General features: G+C 38.9%; 2 protein-coding genes across 2 annotated transcripts; one reads left to right on the top strand and one right to left on the bottom strand.

Annotated features, from left to right (window-relative positions):
* Window positions 1–76: 76 nt before the first annotated feature.
* LOC133528196 (protein phosphatase 1 regulatory subunit 12A) lies at window positions 77–23,840 on the bottom strand. The gene is made up of 7 exons (XM_061865461.1): window positions 23,542–23,840; window positions 9,162–9,295; window positions 4,938–5,110; window positions 4,546–4,811; window positions 1,557–4,248; window positions 898–1,292; window positions 77–399 (listed from the first exon to the last, which is right to left on the bottom strand). The coding sequence occupies exons 1-7, from the start codon at window positions 23,705–23,707 to the stop codon at window positions 95–97; spliced, it is 4,131 nt and encodes a 1,376-aa protein (XP_061721445.1). The 5' UTR covers window positions 23,708–23,840; the 3' UTR covers window positions 77–94.
* Window positions 6,306–7,695, top strand: LOC133528201 (3-oxoacyl-[acyl-carrier-protein] reductase FabG-like). Its single transcript, XM_061865470.1, has one exon. It carries the CDS (start codon window positions 6,826–6,828, stop codon window positions 7,588–7,590), a length of 765 nt encoding a protein of 254 aa, XP_061721454.1. The 5' UTR covers window positions 6,306–6,825; the 3' UTR covers window positions 7,591–7,695.
* Window positions 23,841–24,222: the final 382 nt, after the last annotated feature.

The following is a 24,222-nucleotide window of genomic DNA, read 5'->3' as shown; positions in this document are numbered from 1 at the left end:
GCAAAATTACTTGCCAATATTTTTTTATATTCCTACATCTTCATATGGCAGTGTGTAAGGATTGAGAATCATCATGAATCGCCGGAAATTTTAATTAGCCACTTCGTACGCTTGCTTTAGCTTTGTTGGAAGAAGGTGACCCGTTGTCGTTATCCGATGGAGGTTCGGAGCCTTTCACAGTGAATGTGACATAGTATCTCTTGTTTTTGTCGAGTTTCTCTGCCGGCAATGCGATGAGCTGCCGCTCGGAGCCGTGAGACACCTCAAGAGTGACGTGAGCCTTTCCTGATGTGCTCGAATGCGACTTTGAGGCTATTTTTGGCAGGAATCCTTTTGATTTGGTACTTGGATCAGCCGTAGCGGGCTTGGGCATTGTGTGATGATTCCATTTATAGGGTACTGAAAACATACGTTGCTTTTAAAATAAATAAAAATAAAATAAAATATTTTTATTTCAGAACCATAAAAATTCCATAAAACATTGTTAGTACCATCGTTATAGCTAGGGGTTAGTAAGTACATTAAAATCAAATCAAATCCAAATATAATAAGAATAATAAATAATTAATAATATTGACATAATAACAATGAAATCATGATTCATAGTAAAATAAAAATTAGTTAAAATAATGAATACAAAAATAATTTATAAATTAGGATGTCAACTTCAAAATAAAATAGACTTGAGTAATAATTACGATTACATATTCCCATAAATAATGATTTCATGTACAAAAGGGCATAGGTATAAATTTTATTTTAGTATAACGAAAATAAGAAATGAGTCAGGTATTAAACAGTTAATTATATTTGACACGAATACGCCGCGCCTGGAGTGTGTGATTAATTAATGTAAATTTAGGTACGAGTATTTGCGGTGAATGTTATGGGACTTACTATAAGCTGAGCATGGTATGCCGGTGTAGGCGTGAACCGCGTGAAAACATCGATGAGTCTTGCTCGTGCAGAGGCAAGGATTATCAGGAATCGAACTCATTTTGTACAGTTCACTCTCTCCGTAGTCAAAATCTATTGGTCTCTCGGGAAGGTTGTCCAAGTGCTTTTTCCCACTTTTCTGCAATTTTCGAAGACTTTCGTAGAGGAATTTTTCAAAGCTGCTGAATGAGTAGTCGACGCTGCTGTAGGTACCGAGGCCTACGCTCGCTAAGCTGGACTTGTTGTACTCATCGATGGCTCGCTTGACGAGAACTGCTTCGTTGGTTTTGCTTGTTCGGATCTGTAGACGCTTTAGCTCCAGTAAATGTTGAAAGATCTTTCGCTCGCAATAATATCTACAAAAAAATAATCTAATTGATCTGGTTTCTTTGGGTTTAGCTCCCGTCGCCGCGACAGTATCTCGCCCACGAGATAGACTTCTCGGCTTTTTCTAACTGTACCTATTAATTAGAGAGAGTCTATCTCGCGGGCGAGGAACTGTCCGGTGCTCCTGTGCTAAGCCTGAGCCACTGAACTAAATTAGTGATCTATTTTAGTTAAAAGAATATTAGAATTATGAGTATTATGACACTGCTGCCTGGCCTTACTTTACTACTTACCGTCTCATGTTCGTTTGAATACGTTGAGTAACAGATTTCATATCCACTGCGTTTTTATCTCCTGGTTTTCGCACAGGAATTCTACTGTCGGATTTACCAGAATATCTTCCACTTGCGTTTCTCTGCCTATAATAAGCTGCAAGACGGGGACTCATTATTCGGCGCTGAACTGCTCTAGGACTTGGCTCAAACCCTGAATCCATTAATCCACTGGACTCGTACCCCCTTTCTGAATTCTCACTTTTAGATCTGATAGTTGTGCGACTTTTAGTTCTACCTTTTTTACGAAAACGTTTTCTACGCCCATTAACCTCGGAGTGACTGTATATTTCGTTGTCACTAATACTGGCGACACGTCCACATGAATCTTTGATACCCATTTCTTTATCGTCGTCTAAGGAACCTTCGTCAACTTTACTAGACTTTTTAAGAATACCGGTGCTAACATCGGTAACACTTGCAATGTCGGATAGTACTTTATAACTTTCGGTTTCATAAATACTGCTCTTTCTACTACTTCCTTGGCTGTCCTTAGATGATTTTCGTTTAGGTGAAACCGGTAAAGGTAAATTGATGTCATCTGAAGTATTCTCCAATAGAATTTGTTGAACAGCGCGATCTTCTGCCGCAGTTTTATCGTCAATTACTGTAATCAAACCCTTATCTGCAGTTGGTGCAATTTCGTTGCTGCTGCCTGTCGCTGTTGTGGAAGAATATTCTTTCCGTTTTTCGTCAGCACTCGCTAAAGTACTTTCACTGCTTAATTTCTTATCTACACTACCACTCCCTGAACCTACTTCACCATGAATCACTTTCTCGCCCATTAGATGATCAGGCTGTTTTTCTGAGTCCTTACTTTCAAAAACCTCGTCTTTTTTAGCAAAAGACACTGTTGGAGAGCTACTTTTGTCCCGCGAATCTTTTCTTTCAGTACTAATGTCTAACGTAGTGGTAAGTTCTCCTACATCTTTACTTTGCAGTAATAGTTCTTCCGGGCCAGCCAATACTTGAAAAGATTTTTTCCTAGTCCGTTCTAAACTGGAACTTGATGACGTTTCTTTTGACTTTTCTTTGTCATTTTTAGCTGAATCTTGAGAGGGATCTTTATCACTCTCTAGTGATTTTGATTGTTTCTCACTTGTCTGAGATTCTAAACCCGACTTTTTTATGGCTTGTGTATTTTCATTTTCCTGATCAGACTTTGAAGGTGCACTTTCATCTTTTGATTGGCTCTCAGTGGTTTCTAGTAACTTTTCTGCGGCATTTTCTCCTGAAGGCTGGGGCCCAGTAGACGTATCATTGATCTGAGCTTCTTCAGTTACACTACTTGTTACCGCAACATCTGCTTCTAATTTAGCCTCCTCATTTAAATCTTTATGCGTTACTGAGAGGTTGGCTGTTTCTATGGATACATTATTTGATGAATCAACAGTCACAGTAATTTCGGAACTTCCATGTTGGCTTGACTCGCGTTCCATGTGTATTTGTGCTTCTGTAACAATCATATTTGTCCTTACTGATAAAGTGTCAGTCTCAGTTTCACTGAGAGTCTTACTTTTTACTAGTTGCTTTTCTTCTTTATCCGATTCCTTTTTTTCAGTAATTTCATTAGCTGTTGGAGCCAACTCAGGGATATCTTTTGTTTCAGAGCGATGTATATCTTCTTTTATTTCAGAACGTTGTATAATATCGGCGCTTTTGTATTTTACAATGTTAACGCTCTGTTTTTCCTCGTCATTCTCAATATGTATTGAGGTTTTCTTTCCTTTGCGTTTTGTACTCCGTCTTTCGCTCGATTCAGAACTACTACTTTCTGAAGATGAAGTTGACCTCCTTCTTCCACGCTTGCGATGCCGTTTACTTTTCTTTTTCTCTGGATATGTTTCTGAACCAGATGAACTCTGAGATGCAGATCGATTACGTCCTCGATATCTTGAGTTACTTCTACTTCGTCTTGAGGGCTCACTTTTAGACCTATTCTTTTTACTGCCCTTTCTATGTTTTCGACCATATGATTCATCCTTTGCCTGTCTTTCTAATTCTGTGTCATACCCATCGCTGAAACTTTTTTGAGGTTCAATTAGTCTTTTTCGTCTATCTTGATGTCTACTAGTATATTTGTTATCAGACCTTCTTCTTGATCTCTTGTCATCTGTTGATGAACCATTAGTACTATCACTATCCATCCTGTTTCTTGCCTGTCTTCTATCATGGATAGGACTGGAAAGCTCAACGACTTCTCTTTTTTCTATCCTAATCCTATCTCTTACATCAATCTTTGTGCTAGTTACCCTACGTGTCGGTAAAGCTGTTATTGGGGCGCCATCAATGACAATTTCTGTATTTCCTAGTTTTGATGCTGGGAGACCACCGTGCATTTGCAAATATTTAGCAGTGGATCTATGACCGCGCGTTGTCGCACAATCTAAAGGAGTCATTGGTTCGTTCTTAGAAGACCTCGCTACGGGATTAACTTCAGCCCCACGATCCAACAAGAGGCGACACAGATCAGCGTTGTCAGTGGCCGCTGCAATGTGCAGCGGAGTACGACCTTCATGATTCGTAGCATTTACTTGGGAGGGCCGCCCATCTAAGAGCCACTTCACTAATTCTCTTCGGCCGGAAGCCACAGCCTCATGCAATGGTAAATCGCCTTTAGAATTTCGCAACCATAAATTCGTTCCTCTCGCTCCTGCAATAAATAAAAACATTCAGACTCCAAATTTTAGAAATAAGTATTCGAGGGTGTTGGTAGGGTGGTAGCAGTATTTTGGAGGTATTTTGGAATGCCATACTTTTTGTCTACATTCATAGTAGGTATAAAAATAAAAATTCAGGCATGTGAACCATTGTGTGTATTGTGTGTAATCAGGCTCTGCGCAGAGACGCATGGAGGAATATGGTAGAGGCCTATGCCAAGGGCAACCAAGCGAAATGTCTGCGGAGAAAGGCTAGCAGTAAGCAGTACCAAAGTAAGCAGTTGGATTACCAAGTATGCGAACAGTCTCAATCTGTCCTTTAGCGGCCGCAGTATGTGCGGGACTGCGTCCCCGCCGGTCCTGGCGATGGGCATCTGAACCATGCTGAAGTAAAGCAGCCGTAGCATCGGCATGGCCCAGCGCGGCTGCGTAATGGAGTGGGGTGCAGCCGTGGGAGTCCGCTACGTCGACGCGCGCGCCGCAAAGGCCAACTAGCGTTTCTAGCGCTTCGGTATGTCCGCGCGCTGCAGCACAATGTAGTGCCGTTAGTCCATCCCTGTTCACAAATATAAAGTATTCTCAGTTTAAAAGCATCATTCCACTCATTCCCAATCTCATAGTGAGATCTTACAGTGGTTGGCGGCTATGGGGGTATTTTAACTGGTTTTGGTAAGTTAGTCACCTGTCGGCATCGTCAACTTTAGCACCAGCCTGGTGCAGCGCGAGCACGGCGGCTGCGGAACCAGCGGATGCAGCCCATAGCAACGGCGTGCGTCCATCTGCATCGCGAACGTCCACTTTTGCGCCACCTTCCTTTACTAGCGCTCGGAGCACCTCCAGTGCAGCGCCTCGGCTCTGTGACAATTAAACGGAGTTTTTAAGTTAACGTTGAAGATTTTATCATAGGATGAAAGTTTATTGTAACAGAGAGGTAGTCTTAGAAATAAAAGATGCACCCTAGTTTTGTAGCTGAAACAGACGGCGCTGTACTGCTGTCACTGAATTGTCATTCGTCACTTTCGTTTTTGTTTTTACCGCTATATATAGACTATTTACAATATTAAATACCTTTATTCCATACCACTATTCATTGCAATTGAAAGGTAAAATGTCAATCACACACTACTACTAAATCACAACAAATAGGTGTAATATTGTAACGTCACGCGATAACATACTGCATAGCTGGCTGAAGTGTCTACTATTATCAGGTACTGGATAAGAAAATTAATTTGCGACGTATGTGATACATACGGCAAAGCACAACATATTCGAAGAAACAAATAAAGGAGTGTATTGACATTGACATGTATTACCGGTAATGGTTTTTGAGGGTAACATGTCAAATACAGTTATTCATTATACCGGTAATCAAAGCTTTTGTGATATAAATAGCGAAATACAACTAAAACCGGTTATACCTAATTTAAAACCCGTAGTCAGAACACTGGTAACGATCCCTGGTTGTGGGTACTTATATGCATATATAATATATGTGGTGCTAATAAATTAGCTGCCGATATTCTAAGAGACAGTACTTTACAAACAATTAAGACAATTAAGTTTAAATAGAAATTAAGAAAACTTTTCACATATTATTTTTGTTTTCATTTACTTCCCGAAAAATTTTTATTAAATTCACCCTCTAAAAGGGTTAAAAAGGGGTCGAAAGTTTTATTTGATCCAGTACAAATAATGCTTTAAACCTTTTTAGAGTATGCCTATACTTAATATAACATTACGAAAATAAGCTAGGAACTTTCCTTTTAAAGTAAGCTATCTTTTTAAAGTAAGGATCTTGAAACTTGGTAAAAGGGCATTATATTAAAATATACGAAAACTAATTTTACCGTTTTTGATGAGAGTTCAAATGGATTGAAAGTTTGCATCGGGAGCAAACATTATTTTAAATAGTGGACTAGAAAGTCTTCTAAGGGGGCTGAGAGGGATTAAATCGAGAACATATTTTTCAGTTAGGAGCTTGAAACTTCGTTGGTTGGGACAAACAAGTCTTAGGCTTCGTATAATAGTAATTAACAATTGACTAACCGTCCCTACTGCTACCTTTTGCTGCATAATGCTGCATAACGCTCATGTATAGAATATATAACCACCGACATAAAAATAAATAAAAAAACGTAATTTTCAACTCCTACTCTTACTTAGCTGAAAATCGTTGAGCATTAGACTTTTGGTTTGCAGTGACATCTATTTAGTAGCAATACTGAGAGTTCCGCTACTTGACGTTAGATGTAGACTACGAAAATGTTAGTAATTTTGGTAACAAAACCGTTGTATGAAGTGAGCAATCTTGGTCTTCTTAATTCTCTTTGATGGAGGTTGTCCGATTTGAATATTTAGGTACTAGTCTCTGGTTTTAATAGGCTTGGAACGTTATTACATTGTAGTTATCTATAATACGAAATATATGTACATAAGCATAATAAGTGCATCATAATAAGATTAACTCTATCAAAAATTAATCGCAATCGCGCCACTTAATTTCGTAGGTTATCTTATCTCTATAAATTCTCGTCGTCTAGTGCTATCTGAATTAAACAGTAGACATCATGAGTTTCTCCGGTAAAGTTGTCCTGGTGACTGGCGCGAGCTCCGGCATCGGCGCGGCTGCCGCGGTGCTATTCGCTAAACAAGGGGCGTGCGTCGCGCTCGTAGGCCGGAACGAAGCCAAACTCGCCAACGTCGCTCAACAGTGCGGGCAGCACGGACCACAACCCCTCGTCATCAAAGCCGACGTTGCTGACGAACGTCAGGCCAGCACCATAGTTCAACAAACCATCGAAAAATTCGGAAAATTAGACGTTCTCATCAATAACGCTGGCATTTCCAGGCAAGGCTCGTTACTCGAAGGCAACATTCTCGAAGCATATGACGTTGTAATGCAGACGAATGTCCGAGCTGTAATCCATCTCACAACAATAGCCGTGCCCCATTTGATAAAAACAAAAGGCAACATCATTAACACGGGTAGCACTGCGGCTCTTCATGTTCCTAAGTTACTAACCCTGACATCATACTGCGTGTCCAAAGCAGCTTTAGATCATTTTACCCGCTGCGCTGCGTTAGAGCTGGCACCGCACGGTGTAAGAGTTAACAGCGTCAATCCTGGCCCGGTGAAGACTGATATACTGGAAAACTGCGGATGGCAGAATGCAGACGCTATATGGGAAAATTACAAGAAAAGCACGGCCCTCAATAGGATAGGAGAGCCCGAAGAAATTGCTGAACTCATGTTATTTTTGGCCAGTGACAAAGCCAAGAGCATTACTGGGTCTATCTGCTTATCTGATAACGGATATTTACTCAAACATTAATGTTTATTAACACGTTTAGGTACATTTAAATGCCAATATAGTTCATTGTGTAGATAAGATAGATGCTAAAATTTTCAGCACGAATACAACTAGTTCAAATACTTAGTCGGTCGTATTCCTTTGTTGCAGCATGAAAACTCACTTCCTTCTTCCGGCTAGAGGCCAGTAAGCCTACCTACTCTAGATCGACCTTATGCAACTGTATATTGCTGTCCAATTTTCATAAAAAATATAATTATGACGCTACCGAGTATGTATATCTTTGAAACAGCTAAATTAGTGAAGTCAAATATGTCACTATTTAAGCCGAACGTCAATTTCAACCGGAGAGCTGAATCTCAGGTTAATTTAATTATGCCCGCCCCAAGACTAAAACTGTACCGCAAAAATTGCTACTTCATGGCTTGTTTGATCTATAACTCTATACCAAAACAAATTACGGATATGGATTATAACAGTTTTTGAAAAAAACTTAGTTTATGGTTGAAAGAGCAGTGCTTTTACTCAGTGAAGGAATTCTTAAAAGAAACTATCTGTAGATTTAATAATTATGCGCAATAAAGGGCTGTAAATTTAATTGTATTGAAAATGGTTGTACCTAAATTATAATTTAATTAATGCAATGTAATGTATTCTGTAGGAAATTTGGTAATATTATCATACTCGTTTTGGTTTTGATTTTTTTGTTACTAACTAATTATAAATATTGACATTATTAAGTAATAATTAATCCATGAAATGTAAATATAGAGTAAATGCATGTTAGTCATAAGTATTTGTAGTAAAATTTGCACGCCGTAAGTCGGCAGAATTGTGCTGGACTCTGGACTAATATTTTCATGTAACATCAGTGTTAACCATGATTCTAGCAAATAAAGTAATACAATACAATACACCACTGCAGTCAAAGAAGAACACAATAAATAAGTCGCAAAAGTTATACAGAAAACACGCACATTACTATTATAATAATCAGGGTTCCATCACTGACCATGACTTTTGGCCTTGACAATTCCGTAATTCCGTTACTTTAGTGCCAGGCCCGACCTAAATATTTCTTACACTATATTTTACCAATTTTACTTATTGTCTAACATTTATACTTACACAAGGAGTAACAACAATAGTGGGGATCCGTTTTAGGGCATATTTGGTATCGTTTTCTGATTAGGATGAAAGTAGTACAAAAATGTTTGTGACGCGAAATGTTTTTTTTCTTTGGGATCGTCCAAATCGGCCAACTCTCCAGATAACGGCCAAAAATTTTTCACGTGAAAAAAATATTCTTCTACTTTTTTCTAACTCAGAAAGAAGTGTTTACAGACTTTACAGTAGGTATACCTAATACCTTTTTAAAATATCTATGAGATGAGCACCCGAAGTTCAATGCCCATAATAATCTGATGTTGGACTGAAAACATTTAAAAACAGCGCTACTTGTACAGAATGTACAGACACAAAGTACGGATATTTCTCAGTTCTCAAGGCTTACTTGGTGACAGTCTCTAATCAATTAACTTCACAACTTCCCAAATTATTGAAATATAGTTATTGGGATTTTAAAATTATACCTGATGATCGGTAGCTGCAGGAGCACCGCACATCTGTGCCGCGTAATGCAGTGGATAGCCCCCGTGTTGGTCAGGAGTGGCAGCGTCCGCACCGCCGGCGAGGACAGCGCGCAGTGCGCCTACTTCCCCGCACACTGCACAAACAGCAAACAATTGTAAAGAGGTCTCCTAATATGCATTATGCAGGTGGTTTTTGTATGTACCTATATTCTGTTTTTTATTCCGTAGACTAAAATGACATTTCATGTGGTACTAAGAAATGTCATTTCTTATATATGAAACGTCATTTTAGTCCACGGAATAAAAAAACAGACCTTAATACATACCTACCTACATATGAAAAACATTGATTAAGATTCCAATCTCGAATGCGTGACGAGGCAGTTGGAGGATTCATACTGTTTCGTGTGATCAAATGATTAATGTTTTTTTATGTGACAGCCAGCAAAGTCACTCGCCAGCTCGCCACTCTATAGCCGTGGTAGGGTTAAATTGACCCTTATATTCCTCCCATTTACCTCGCATTAAGAGACGCATCTAATTGTATACTTACCTAGTTTTTTCTGTTACAAAGGGTTGTTATGCTATACGTGGTGAGGCAATATATATTGGTAACATCAAAAAGTATACCTACTTAATACCTAAATCCTATATAAGTACTCATCGAACTGGCCGCGTAGGAAACGTATCGTAGTCATCTCTCTCTATTAGTGCGACAGTGACAGTTGCGTTTCGTTCGCTACGGATGTGACTAGCCATATGCCTATTTCGTAATATTGGCCTTGGTTTTATATTAAAACACATAGAAAATAATGAAAAACTACAGTACTCTTCGTTTGCATCTTTCAGTCATGATTTCACTCCGTATTCTAACAATTACAACTTGAAGAACATGTTTCCGTATTTTACCACTTGTGATTTCGATTAAATACATAACACTCAGTGAATTTTCATTTTTTTATTTATTTTAAAATGCTGCGAAGAATGATAATAATCAATTGAAGTTAACCTAGAATAAATGCATAATTATTGGTGTAATAAAGAACATTGAGTTACTAACTTAATAATAAACGTAAAATATTACAATACAGACGTTATTTTCAGAAAACAAAACTATAATACCTGAAGTTAAATAATAATGTTAGCATATTCATGCTTGATAGGTTTTGAAACGTTTCATTTTATCATTTTTTTGGTCTACTTAAACTGACTACCAAGCGAATCCTGTCGTTGTGTGCGTAAAAGACGTTGTGTCGCTAATATGTCGCTATTATGTCGCCGTTATGTCACTGTTATGTCGCCAATATGTCGCTATTGTGTCGCCGTTATGTCGCCAGTATGTCGCCATTAGGTCGCTATTATATCGCCGATATGTCGCCGTTGTGTCGCTATTATGTCACCGTTGTGTCGCTATTATGTCGCTATTGTGTCGCCGTTATGTCGCTATTATGTCGCCGTTGTGTCGCTATTATGTCGCCGTTGTGTCGCTATTATGTCGCTATTATGTCGCCGTTGTGTCGCTATTATGTCGCCGTTGTGTCGCTGTTATGTCGCCAATATGTCGCTATTATGTCACTAGTCGCCAATATGTCGCTATTATGTCGCTAGTCGCCGTTATGTCGCTATTATGTCGCCGTTGTGTCGCCATTGTGTCGCCATTGTGTCGCCATTATGGCGCCGTTATGTCGCTGTTATGTCGCCGATATGTCGCCGTTGTGTCGCTATTATGTCACCGTTGTGTCGCTATTATGTCGCCGTTATGTCGCTATTATGTCGCCGTTGAGTCGCTATTATGTCGCCGTTATGTCGCTATTATGTCGCCGTTATGTCGCTATTATGTCGCCAATATGTCGCTATTATGTCGCTAGTCGCCAATATGTCGCTGTTATGTCGCTATTATGTCGCTAGTCGCCATTATGTCGCCGTTATGTCGCTGTTATGTCGCTACTAAAGTATATAAAAGGGCCGTAAAGTACGGAGGAGATTATTCATTCTTTGACCATCGGACTGGCGGTATCTCTGGCTTTGGGTAAGTAAAGTTTCTCTACTATTCCTTCTATTTGTTTGTGTTTGCTGGGAATTATCCTGGTAAATTTAAACTTGTAAATTGTGTCTATGTTTGGCATTGCGGGGACAATGTTGTCGTAATGCTAAGCTTAGGCTATGGTGGAGATTCTTTACTTCCTTATCTGTGTTACTATATTGTGAGTTTTTTGTTAGTAAAATCTAATTTTGTTATTTTACTACCTTTCTATGAGGTTAGTTTGTTATTTTATAAAGCCAGATCACTGTTTGGACTAACAGTTTGTCCATCTAAGCAGCTTCTCCCTAACGGTGACAAATTGCAGCTGTTTAGAAGTCTTTTGCTCCAAGTTGAGAGGACTTGGCGTCTCTTCTTTACCAACATAAGAGGCGAGCATACTCTCCTTAGTCTCAAGGTCCAGCTGTTAGATGAATGTGAGGGCATCACGTGCGTGCCGTTGAGAGTAATCTCAGCTCACTGAAGTCTGCAGTAATTGAGGCTAGGTCTCGTATTAAATATATTTATATATTTCGGTGCTCTGGCTCATGCTAGTGCTGGTCACGGGAGAGCTTCTGTCATGATTGGTAACAAACACAGATAAAGTTTTAGTCATGGCGGGGTATCCCATGTGACTGGTACGGGTGTGTGTGCTAGTGCGCTGATTACCTATAGACATGCTAGGGCGGTCTATTCTCATCCACCGTGCCCACGTGGCGATGAGGAGGGGGCCAATCACACAGACACTAGGGTTTGCTATACCTCGGTTTTGTCGGCCGAATGCTTACAGCTTAGACTTAGGGATACACTTGTGTATGTTCCAAATCACTAGACCAATGGTAAGTACGATCTGTGTTCTGGACATACTAGATTAGGGTCTAAGGGTAGGAATAGGGTAGAGTCACACACACTGTTATAGGGTCTCTCTTAGGTTTGATCTAGAAATTTGATTGGTTGGTGTATATATATATATATCTTTCAAAAGGTTCTAATGACGTGAAGCTATGGTTTTATAACGTGTACTAATGATAATATTAGTGAAATACTGATAATGGGTTTTAATTACCTAAATCTTCCAGACTGTTACTCTGAGTGGAAAGTTGAGGGTTATCTGTAACATCTTATATCTATTTATTTTCATTTCTGGGTTTTTGGTGTAGAGACGAAGTACTGAGTATTACGATCAGGTCCTAAGGTATTTATATATTCAATCCTTAAATATCAAGTTGGGTTTAGGAACACAGACTATTCTGGGATTAAAGAATGGTTTGTTTTAGAGACCCTTTGGCAGGCGAGCGCAGTCCATTGGAATCTTTGAGTGGAATAATACTCACCTTGATAGTACGATCTCATAAAGTACAGTAATGAGTTAAACTTGTACTTCCTTTATACATTTAAAAGGCCTAGGAATTCAGCCTACTTTTAGCTATGGGGACTGGGATAATGGCTTAGTAGCCTTAGCTTTTGGATATAAAAAGATAAGTAAATGGTGTCTGACGAATACTTATCGCTTCTCTTCGTCAGCCCCTAGGTTTGCATAGGGTTGCGAAGCGTTGGTCATAGCCCGTCTGGCTAATAAGATAGGAGTAGGTGGCCCGATTGATATTGCTAATCGGAGTAAGAGTCTTCAGACCTGCATCTAGCATTAGGGGCAGCACGTGTGATCCATTCACACCTCGTTTAGAAGACGATAGAATTGATAGGTAATAATATTTAATCTTAATATAAGTGTGTAAATGGGCTTAACCCAGGAGTGCTGCTTCAATGTTACCCCGAAGACTTAATAGGAGTAGCAGGATTTTACCAAAAATATTTTTATACTTATATAATCATATATGCTGCAAAAACTAAATATCTTTCTAATAAATTAATAAAAATATATCTTACATTACATCAAAAATCATTGAGTTTCTGTAACTTAAGGCTACACCCGTCGTCTACGACCTTGTGCATGTGGGCGGAGCCTATATCCTTTACCACGACACTGCTCATACCTTGTCGATTGTTATATATTTTCATTCTACTTATAAGGTGTCATATTTAATATAGAAAAGGGTTTGGGATAACACAGTCTTACGGTATTTTGCTGAAGGTTGAATCTTAACATAAAATCCTATCGATTACTTCTTATCATCATAATAAATTATTTAGTATAGTAAATTTCCGAGTCTTAACGTCTAGGTAATACTTAATCAGGTAGAATCAGAGTCCAAGATTTAGTTGTTACTCATTAAAGAATCTAGGGTACCGCGGTTCACTTCGAGGGGTCCTAACCTGTAACTAGACGATCACTTGGCCAAATAATTGTTAAGGTAAAATTATTGTTGAGGTAAATTTTAGGGGTAATTTTAAAGGTGGGATTGTTAACGATTAGGTTCAGTATTTTATTAGGTCCGGGGTTTAATAGATGGGGTAGATTGGGGGTGTAGGTAGGGGAAGTTACACGGAGCGTGAACGATAGTCACGTTGGCTACGCGCCTGGTCCGTTAACTACCTGTATTACATGATAATATTCTGTCAGACCAATCCATAAACCAGTAAGCATTTAAATATTGACTTAAGTTCTTCGTAAAATATTCACCGCCTTATCACTACGCGTTAACCTGGTAAACCCCGATTGCATAAACCATTGACTCATCAAGCTGACACGACCTTTTCAATCAACAGTTCCCCGAATACCAGTCCTAAGGTAGCCTATGGGGGCAGTCAAGGGCACGGCCTTGCCTCGGTCGATCCGCCGGACTAGGGAGGTGTTTCTCCCCCTAAATAATGGACCAAGATGGCCACGATAAGAACATTACTCATTACTTTGTTATACCTACAGTTTTATGGTTATAGGTCAGCGCAGTCGTGCAAATCAAGTCGGCCTACCTACCTATTGAGTACTAATTCATTTTTAGTGCCCGCTGTAATAGGTCACAGTTATGAAAAGCTGCTTGGTCAACAGTGCCTCATAAACTTGATCGTTATCCATCGACTTATACAAATAGGTAACTTTCCGACTGCTACGTACAGTTCTTCTTCCTCGCGTTGTCCCGGCATTTTGCCACGGCTCATGGGAGCCTGGCCTGGGGTCCACTTGACAACTAATCCTAAGATTTGGCGTAGGCACTAGTCTTTACGAAAGCGACTGCCATCTGACCTTCCAACCCAGAGGGTAAACTAGGCCTTGTTGGGATTAGTCCGGTTTCCTCGCGATGTTTTCCTTCACCGAAAACCGGCTGGTAAATATCAAATAATATTTCGTACATAAGTTCCGAAAAACTCATTGGTACGAGCCGGGGTTTGAACCGGCGACCTACGGATTGCAAGTCGCACGCTCTTACCGCTAGGCCACCAGCGCTGATGTCCGACTGTTACATACAGTAAAAATAATAATTATGAATGTTACTTTACATTTTGAAACGTAATAAATATAAGAGCCTCGGTAGAGAGTACCATTTTGTACCTTTTGGCGTTGAAACTCTAGGTCCATGGGGTCCCAGCGCGCACAAGTTTTTTGGAGAAATCGCGAAACGTCTGGTTGACGTAACTGGTGACCGAAGAGCTGGCGGCTTCCTCGCACAACGTATCAGTATTGCGATACAACGAGGAAATGCCGCGAGCATCCTTGGTACATTGCCTCAAGGGCCTATTTTAGATATAAGCTAGTTATAGTAATCATCTGTATATATCCATTATGTATATTGTTATTGTCAATAAATAACTTTATCATATGTATAGGTAGGTATAGTTAGGTACTTACAGATAACAAAGGTAGAGAAAACCTCAGAAACCTTTTCCAGCATGTCATAGTTAACATTTTGGAGCTTAACACAGTGCATAATCCGGATAAAATGATACCTTGTTAACTCGTGAAGTCGTGACTGTAATTCGTGTGTAAATCAATATTATCACCAGGTGACAACCAAAACTCACTAATTGCTAAAAAATATTTAAACAAGAAATAACCTTATTTTGGTACTAACACGGTTTACTTTGGCTCTTAACTTCTGATAATAATTAGTGAGTTTTGATTGGCCTGCTGGCGCTATTTTACGCTATTATTAGGTAAGTACTCATCCTAATTTAAATTTAATATCAACTATGAGCGCTACTTCTTTTCCTCGCGTTGTCCTGATATTTTGCCACGGCTCATGGGAGCCTGGGGTCCGCTTGACAACTAATCCCAAGATTTGGCGTAGGCACTAGTTTTTACGAAAGCGCCTGCCATCTGTCCTTCCAACCCAGAGGGTAAACTAGGCCTTATTGGGATATTAGTCCGGTTTCCTCACGATGTTTTCCTTCAACGAAAAGCGACTGGTAAATATCAAATGATATTTCGTACATAAGTTCCTAAAAACTCATTGGTACGAGCCGGAGTTTGAACCGGATTGCAAGTCGCACGCTCTTACTCGTACCGCTAGGCCACCAGCGCTTAACTATGAGCGCTACATCTAATTCAATTTAGTTGTCGTATTCACCCAGACGCCACATCACCGTAATCTGCCGAACCTTACCTTCATAAATACCCATTCACTCAAAGATTTGAAAAATCCATCTCTAAAATTTGGAAACCAGGACAAGACACGTGAAAACCCCGGATTTTAGAGTCCAGAAGCCGGACATGTCAACAGGATTTTTTAACAGGTTGTGCGTGTGTCGCGGGCGGCCTAAGGCTTTAAATTTTTAAACCCGGACTACAAATGAAGTCCTCCCCGGACGCTCCCTGGACGCATTCTAAACTAGGACAAATCCGGGGAAGCCCGGACGGATGGCAACCCTACAGTCAAAGGCAGACTTTAGTAAACAAGGCTTTGACGACCTGTCTGGCCTAGTTGGTAGTGACCCTGCCTATGAAGGCGATGGTCCCGGGTTCAAATCCTGGTAAAGACATACCCACAACTCAAGCCTTATTTAGCTTAATATGAGACTTAGTCAATTTATGTAATAATGTCCTATTAAAAAAGAAAAAAAAGATTAAAATTAGACTAAGGCCAAAGTCAGTTGCAAGTGAAAGGAAGAGAAAGGTCAGCCGTGCCGTCGGACATCCGTTGAGAAGCCTGCATCGGAACTGACCTTCAACTGCGCCGGCATTAGTCTAGGGCAAGAAGCCGGAAGGTATTATGCCAGCGTGAGTGTACATAGCCTGGCAACTGCTGCAATTATTTATTTAGACCCGTATCGTGTCTAAAATCTGAATACGACAAATGTAACCCACAATCGTGTGCCAGGTAAACGGGTGGCATCTTTCATGTCACCCACATGTGATTACTTACCTACACATGTGCAAGGGCGGATCCACCGTTGTGGGCACGATGGGCATGCCCACAACCCTAATAGGGTGCCCTATTGATTCGCCGAGTAAAATTACGCTGTTTTGTTTCGCAGACGCTTTGGCAGAGGACTGTTTGGCAGAATTTTAGTACGCAGAGTAGTCAGTTGGCAACTTGGCATAACATTGATAAGCAGATTTACTTTAGAGTAATCGTTTGGTAACCGTCACAATTACCGGAGAAACCCTTGGTCGAACGAAACACGATAGGTAGAGTGATTTTTTGTATTAATTAGAAATTCGAGCATGTTAATATCAGCTGACCCCTACTTATTAACAAAAATAATAATCATTTACTAACAATACAGAGGCATTTATTTTTAGCTTAAGGAGTCTTAGAAATCTTAAACATTAACAAATATTAGTACAATTTCCAAAAATAATGCCAGCTTTTAATTTTTAGGCGTAGGAGTTTTTTAGCGTAGTTATCTATCTAAACAGGGCTCCGTGAACTGCAATAAATCGCTTGCCATTTCCCATATTTTACCTTATACGCCGATAATATAATTATGTATGTAGTATATGTACCTATGTACCGCAATTGCTAAATTATTAACTAAACCGGTATAATTTAACTGTCACTTTATTCAAAATTAAATGTAAAAAAAACGTTAGTTGGGTAAAAGTTGTTTAAACGGATAGATTACACTGCCAAATGAAATTAATGGATTACCAAGTTTTGTGCTAAGAAAGAAAAAAACACCAACCAAAAGACTTACCAAAAGTTTTTGGATTGATTCTCATTTGCCAAACAATTTATCGCAAAATTCGCAAAAACATTATGCCAAAAAATCATTTCTCAACTCAACAAATAGCATAAAAATGTTCTGCATTAGAACTTTTTGCAAAAAAATGTTCTGGGGGCACTACGCCAAGATGCGCAAAACGAAGCGCAAGGGCACTACCTACCTTTTCTCGAAGTGCTTCGTCATTTCTTTGAACCCTCATAAATTGGGTTTGGATTTTTTTTCTATACCACGTCGGTGGCAAACAAGCGTACGGCCTGCCTGATGGTAAGCAGTCACCGTAGCCGGATGGACGCCTACAACACCAGAGATATTACATGCGCTTTGCCGACCCTTTAAAAACCTGTACGCTCCTTTTTTGAAGAACCAGATAGAAAACATTCTTGGGATATAATGTATGTATGTATGTATGTATGTATGTATGTAATGTCAGTAGTGGACTTATTAAGCATAAAAAAAATCGATTGGCATAGCTCTTATACTTAAGATTTTATTCGTATCTAAAAAACAATTTCGTCACTGACTCACTCACTCACTCACTGATGATCATCAAAACCCTTAGGGTCCTTCCTGAAGTCTTAGGAAGCTGAAATTTGGTACATAAAAAAATTTGAATTTTTAGCGCCTAAGGGGCTGAAAAGGGGAGTGCAATTTTGAATGGTGTAGATTGTTTTTGTTATTGGAAAGAATATAAAATAATTTGCGTAAGGGGGGAAAAAGGGGTTGAAGTCTGTATGAGGAATCGGTAAAAAGCAGAGTGTATACAAGATGCCCCCAGATCATCTAAATTTTTAATAGTAAATCACTCCCAACCCTTTAAGTTAGGGTATGGAAGATTGTCATAAGTAAGTTACAAAAATATTTTCATGTAAGGTTTATTATGTATTTATTTATATTTATTGAGAAGTTCTACAGCGTTTACAATAAATAATAGACAAAAAACCTGAGTACTTATAAGCATAGCCAATAACACGGAGTTCCCTGGAACTTACACAAAATAAAGTATCATCTGGGGGTAGACTTGTGACTTGTACTGTACAAGAATTATAAATATAAATTAAATTGTAGATCTTTAAGATACATAGAAAAAGAGAATAAGAAAAGAAAAATAGTACCTAACTAAAACCTGGGAAAATTCCTAAATGAAAATTCGATTCCTAAATATAATTTTGCGAGTATCACTCTAAGAACAAATTCAATTTCCTACTTTCCTATTTTATTGGCCAAGACGAAACCATAAGGCTTACGCTGTCAAAAAGAAGGTTGGAGGGGGGGTCTCAGTTGGTCTTTGTGGGGGTTGCAGATCTAACCAAACCTGCTTTTCTGGCAACAGTTTGCCTGGTCGCAGTTCTAACTTAACCCACTTTTCTGACAACGGTTTGTCTTTCTGGGGGTTGCAGTTCTAACCTAACCTGCTTTTCTAGCAAGAGTTCGTTATTACCAGGGTCGCAGTTCGAACCTAACCTAGCTCGCTTTTTTGGCAACAATTCATTTTTATGTTGTAGTAAAAAATAAATAAAAATAGACTAAACATTACTATGGATAAAACATCGTTTATAAAGTAACATGACAAACTAAAAATTGTTAAACATTTTTAAACCAAGTGAAAATTTTTGGTTTAATGAATGTTGTTGAATTATTGTTAGGGAAATAGTAATTTATTAAATCCAAATCTGGCAAATAAGTATATAGGATTTTTTTTATTGATGAAATGATTTGTTGGGAAATGAAATTTGGTTAAATTATTTTTGGTAAAATAGCAAATATCCCGCAATTCTTCCAATTTTGTTCTGTTAATTTACACAAAATCGAATTGAACGGTATGTGAACCCAGGCTCTACCAAACGTTTGTCGACTAAAAGTTACATCTAGGTACGAATAAATCCCTCTGCCAAACGATTTTCGGCGAAACGTTGTCTGCGAATCGATAATCCCTTAAAGACTTGTGATGTAACACTTTCACGGTATATTGAGATCGATAAGCCTAGCGGTAAGAGCGTGCGACTTGCAATCCGGAGGTCGCGGGTTCAAACCCCGGCTCGTACCAATGAGTTTTTCGGAACTTATGTACGAAATATCATTCGATATTTACCAGTCGCTTTTCGGTGAAGGAAAACATCGTGAGGAAACCGGACTAATCCCAACAAGGCCTAGTTTACCCTCTGGGTTGGAAGGTCAGATGGCAGCCGCTTTCGTAAAAACTAGTGTCTACGCCAAATCTTGGGATTAGTTGTCAAGCGGACCCCAGGCTATGAGCCGTGGCAAAATGCCGGGACAACACGAGGAAGAAGAAGATAGGATGATGATCGTTCATGAGTCATGATTGTTCATGAGCGAGTTCATACTCCGACTCGCACTTGGCCGATTTTTGGGTGGCTGTGACCACAACCTTTTTTGAGGGCTGGATCCGCGCCTGCACATGTGATACATGGTCCTCGGTTTCTTTTACACTTGCTTTTACTAAAGTTGCAAGGGAATATTGTACATTCCGATTTATTTGTAATCGCAAGTGTCGTATTTGGCTGTAAAGATTTAAATTAAATTTCATTTCAGGGGTTTACGGTGTTTACTAAAAAAATAGTATATTATTCTAATAACCAAGTCGGATCAGGTCACCTACGGCCATTTCCTCAAACGACCACCGTCCAAATTCCTTGTTCGTTCATTTCCTAGTTCCGCTAATGACCGCTGATGAAAATTCTAGTTTATCCATTTCTCCGAATGACCAATGAGTTATGTGTTTGTTCTGGCATTTCTTCAAATGACCACATTATTAATTCCTAGTTCGGCCATTTCCCCGGGTGACCACAGTATTATTAAATCCACTAAGTTATTTATCAATTATTAGAACCTAAAAATGTTGTGTCATGTGGTCATGTCATAACTCAACTCAAAATATCAAATTTTCTGAATCCGTGAAAAAGTATCAGCCTACAACTTTTCAGTTTCTTCTGTAATCAATAGTTCACGTCACGCCAGAAAACGGTCACCGCACCGGGTAACCGTTTCTAAACTATCGATTGTTCCGCGTGAACTAATGACTCGAACGAACACCACACGAAAACTACCGACAATGTTGATATCGATACAAAGAAACTATGGATAGTGTCCCTCGTTGTATGCCAGGGAGGTGGCACTTGAATAAAACACTTATTAAGTAAGTATATACTTAATTCACTTTAAGTAAGTAAACTTCTAGAACTTCATCTGCTTAAGACCATAGGGAACGACCGCTTTTCCATACAAACGTTGTCCTCATTTTCCTCTCTGGACATTCAGGGTGTAAAAAAAATACTGGGGATCCGTTTAAGGGCATATTCGGTATCGTGTTCTGATTAAGAAACAGCATAAGAAAAAAAAAATACGCGAAAAAAATAATTTTTATTCTATGGGGCAGGTTGTCCAAGTCGGCTGACCCTTCATAAAAAGGCCAAAAAAAATTCGCGTCAAAAAATTTTACCTTCTACTTTTTCTTATCAGAACACAATACCGAGTATGCCATTAAACGGATCGCCACTATTTTTGTTACACCCTGTATATTAACTTTATGAAAAATATTTATACCTACACAGTTTATTAGATAGATAGATAGAACATTTATTGATAAAATTTAAAAAAAATTACATGTCATTTTTGATAGTTTCTATATTGTGTGTGAACCATTATACCTAGTTGTGGGTTGTGTCCCTCGGTTTGGCCTTTTTCGATTACTTAATAGCAAAAAACACATTCCGTACTATTTTTTAGTTGTATTGTATGCCTATGATTTTTTAAAAGCTCCTAACTCTTATTATAATAATAAAAAAAAAAAAACAAACAAAGGAAGCGGCATAGGCGGCGGCGGTTAACAAAAATCAAATTACGTAGAGTCTGTGCGGAAAGAGAAGAGTCGTCTTCTCTTGCCGCACAGACTCTAAAAATTGTTATTATTTAACTGTTTAATTGTAATTTGATTGCTCTAATTTCCAAATTTTGATTATGATTATGTAATTGTAATGAACTGACATTTTTTACTGTGTGTAAGTGTTTTATTTTAATGTATAATATGTATTCATTTATTTATCCATTGCTAACATCTATTATTTCTTCGTGTTTGTTTCTTAATATATTAATGTCTTAGATATAATATAAATAACCAGGGGTCGGACAAAAAGTGTGGATGACGTAAAAATTACGTACTTAATCTTGCACACAGGATGATGTTTGAGTTTGTATTTAAACTTCCGTGTGACATGTAGTAACAAAGTAGTATTAATGAAGTAACAAAATAATCGTAAATAAATCCATGGAATTAATAATACAGGTGGTAGGGTGATGTAGTGAATAAAATGAATTTCACGAAACTTGTTACCATAAGGTATAATTATTTGAAATTAGTTAGAACAAGTCTGTGGGATCCTCAGATAAATAGGTTTAATAGTCAAAAGTGGGAACAGTAGGTAAGATTAGCAGTATACGTGTTTGTCACGTACCTCCAAAAACGGAAAATTGCCACAATATTCGAGTAAAGATGACATTTTAGAGCGTTTTCTTATATATTAGTAAATATAAATTTTAGCTGAATATAATTGTGAGGATACAATAGCTAAACAATAACGTAGTCAATTTATTGTTCAGTCAGCGTCAAATACTTCGTAGCAGTCAAAGTGGCCAAATAGTTCGGTACACCATATATTTAGTATGGTGTACCGAACTATTTGGCCACTTTGACTGCTACGAAGTATTTGACGCTGACTGTTCATCTGATTGACAATGTGTCAGTCAAAAACGTACTTACTCATTTCAAGTGGTGATATCGTTTAATAAAGAGGTCAATAAAGAGATTGATAAATGATACGTGATAATTGTTTATGAAAATCAAAAATACTATTTGAAATCATCCTATAAGTGGTTTGACGTCATTCGCACTTTTTGTCCGACCCCTGTAAATAACGTATATGTAAAACTCTCATGTAAACGTTTCGGTGTTGCACTGTATGTCTATGTAGAAATAAATAAATGAAATGAAATGAAAATATTGTCAATAAAGTTAATATCCAGAGAGAAAAACGGGGCCTACGTTTGTTTGGAGAAGCGGTCACGTGACTTGGCTTTAGGTAAGATTTGATTTGAGATTAAAATTATTGTTAGGTGCGTTGTAATAACATTAACAAACCATACTAACTTTAAGTTTCTCGCTATCCTAGAGATACAGATACTTGTAATCTATAGCTTGTTTATGCAGAAAATGAAGGCAAGAGCAAGTAGTGAAAAACATTGCATACCAAGTGTTTTTTAAGTAAGTAATAATTATATGCTAGTAATCTAAGGTGTGAATTAAACGTGAAGAAAACGGTACTGAACTCAATTCAATTGATAGCACAATACAATCAACAACTGTGATTGACGCATATACAACCAAGCGGGTTACGATCGTAACTAATTGGTCGCGTGCAAGCTCGCAGTACGAGCGAAGATAGTGAGCCGCGCCCACCGAGTGACACCGGCCAGATAACGACTCACTCAGACATTATCGCTCTAAGCCTCTGTAACCATGCATAACGGCCGTAACAGCCATTGGAAAACTCATTCCATTGTTAACCGTGTTTTAGTGCAATACATTCCAAATTCAAACTGGTTTTTCAATGGCTGTTGCAGTTGTTATGCTTGGTGAGGCAGATTATAGTTCTATATGGCTCGAGGTAATGTAGGACTTGTAGGAGCCACATAAGTATTTCAGGACAAGAGTTGAACACATAGGTACCTACTAACAATGGAGGAAAGGAGTGAACTTATACTATTTCTTGAGGTTTCTTTTAGAGTTTTGTTTACAGGTTGCTTATGCTTAGTTAACTCCTAGACTAAATGTTGTCGGAGAAAAATGGGAACTGAGTTGTGATTTCTTAAAATGATCACCTTCACGGTAGTCTTGAACTCTATGTCTTGGGTTCTACGTGTCCAGCAAATGACGCTCATTAGCCCTTGTAGTATATGCTCGAGTCATCGGCGTTTTGGTGCCCAATCATTAACCACAATAAGGTGTAGCGATGTAAGTTTGATCATGTTGAGCGTATCATCGGTAGGCACCATGAAGGTGTACCTTACCACTCGGAACAGCCAAATGACCGAGAGTAGAGGGAGTAATACAATAATTAGAGAGTCAACGACTTCCAAATTTGCTAGGGTCAGATTCAACGATTCAATTGAGACGAGAGTCAACGACTTCCAAATGAGAGTGAAGATTCGAAGCTAAGTAACGTAACAGTAAAATTAGAAGAAAACCAGCACAGAACCGCCATCATAAGATCAAAGTTTCCTTACCAGTAGCCCAATGAACAACAGTGTGATGCTCATCATCCCTCGCATTTACATCAGCGCCGGCCGCCAGCAACGTCTGCACGAGCGGTACATTCCCATGCACCACCGCCAGATGCAGCGGCGTCAGGCCGTCGGCGTCTCTTGCGTCAGCCAGGGCTGGGGCGGCCATGAGCACGCGGTCGGCGCACGCGGCGCGCGCCGCCTGGCTCGCGCCAGCGCCGCTCGATGCGCAGTAATGCAGCGCGCAGCGGAGCCCGCGGTCACGGACGCGGACTGATGCGGCCTGGACATATCAATAATATTCCATCAAATTCCATAATGTAAAATATATTTTTTATAAGTAATAATCTCTCTATTTGCACACTAGGTTACATTTATAATGTGTACAAGAAATAAGTAGGTAGCGTTTTTGAAAAATTTAGTTAAAAAGGGGATGAAAGTTTGTATGGGGTTCGAGTTTTACTTTAAGCTAGAAACTTGACACTTTGTTACAAAGTTTTTTATTAAAATAAAAGAAAACTATTTTCAGTGTTTTTGTAAATTCATCCCCTAAGGTGGTGAAAAAGGGGTTGAAAGTTTGTATGGAGGTCAAAATTTATTTCGAGTGCGGAACTTGAGTCTTTGTATAAAGGCATAATAATAAAATAAAAGAAAAGTAATTTCAGCGTTTTCATAAATTCATCC

Source organism: Cydia pomonella, chromosome 19, assembly GCF_033807575.1.
Source record: "Cydia pomonella isolate Wapato2018A chromosome 19, ilCydPomo1, whole genome shotgun sequence".
Lineage (NCBI taxonomy): Eukaryota > Metazoa > Arthropoda > Insecta > Lepidoptera > Tortricidae > Cydia > Cydia pomonella.
This window is presented reverse-complemented; position numbering and strand designations above follow the sequence as displayed.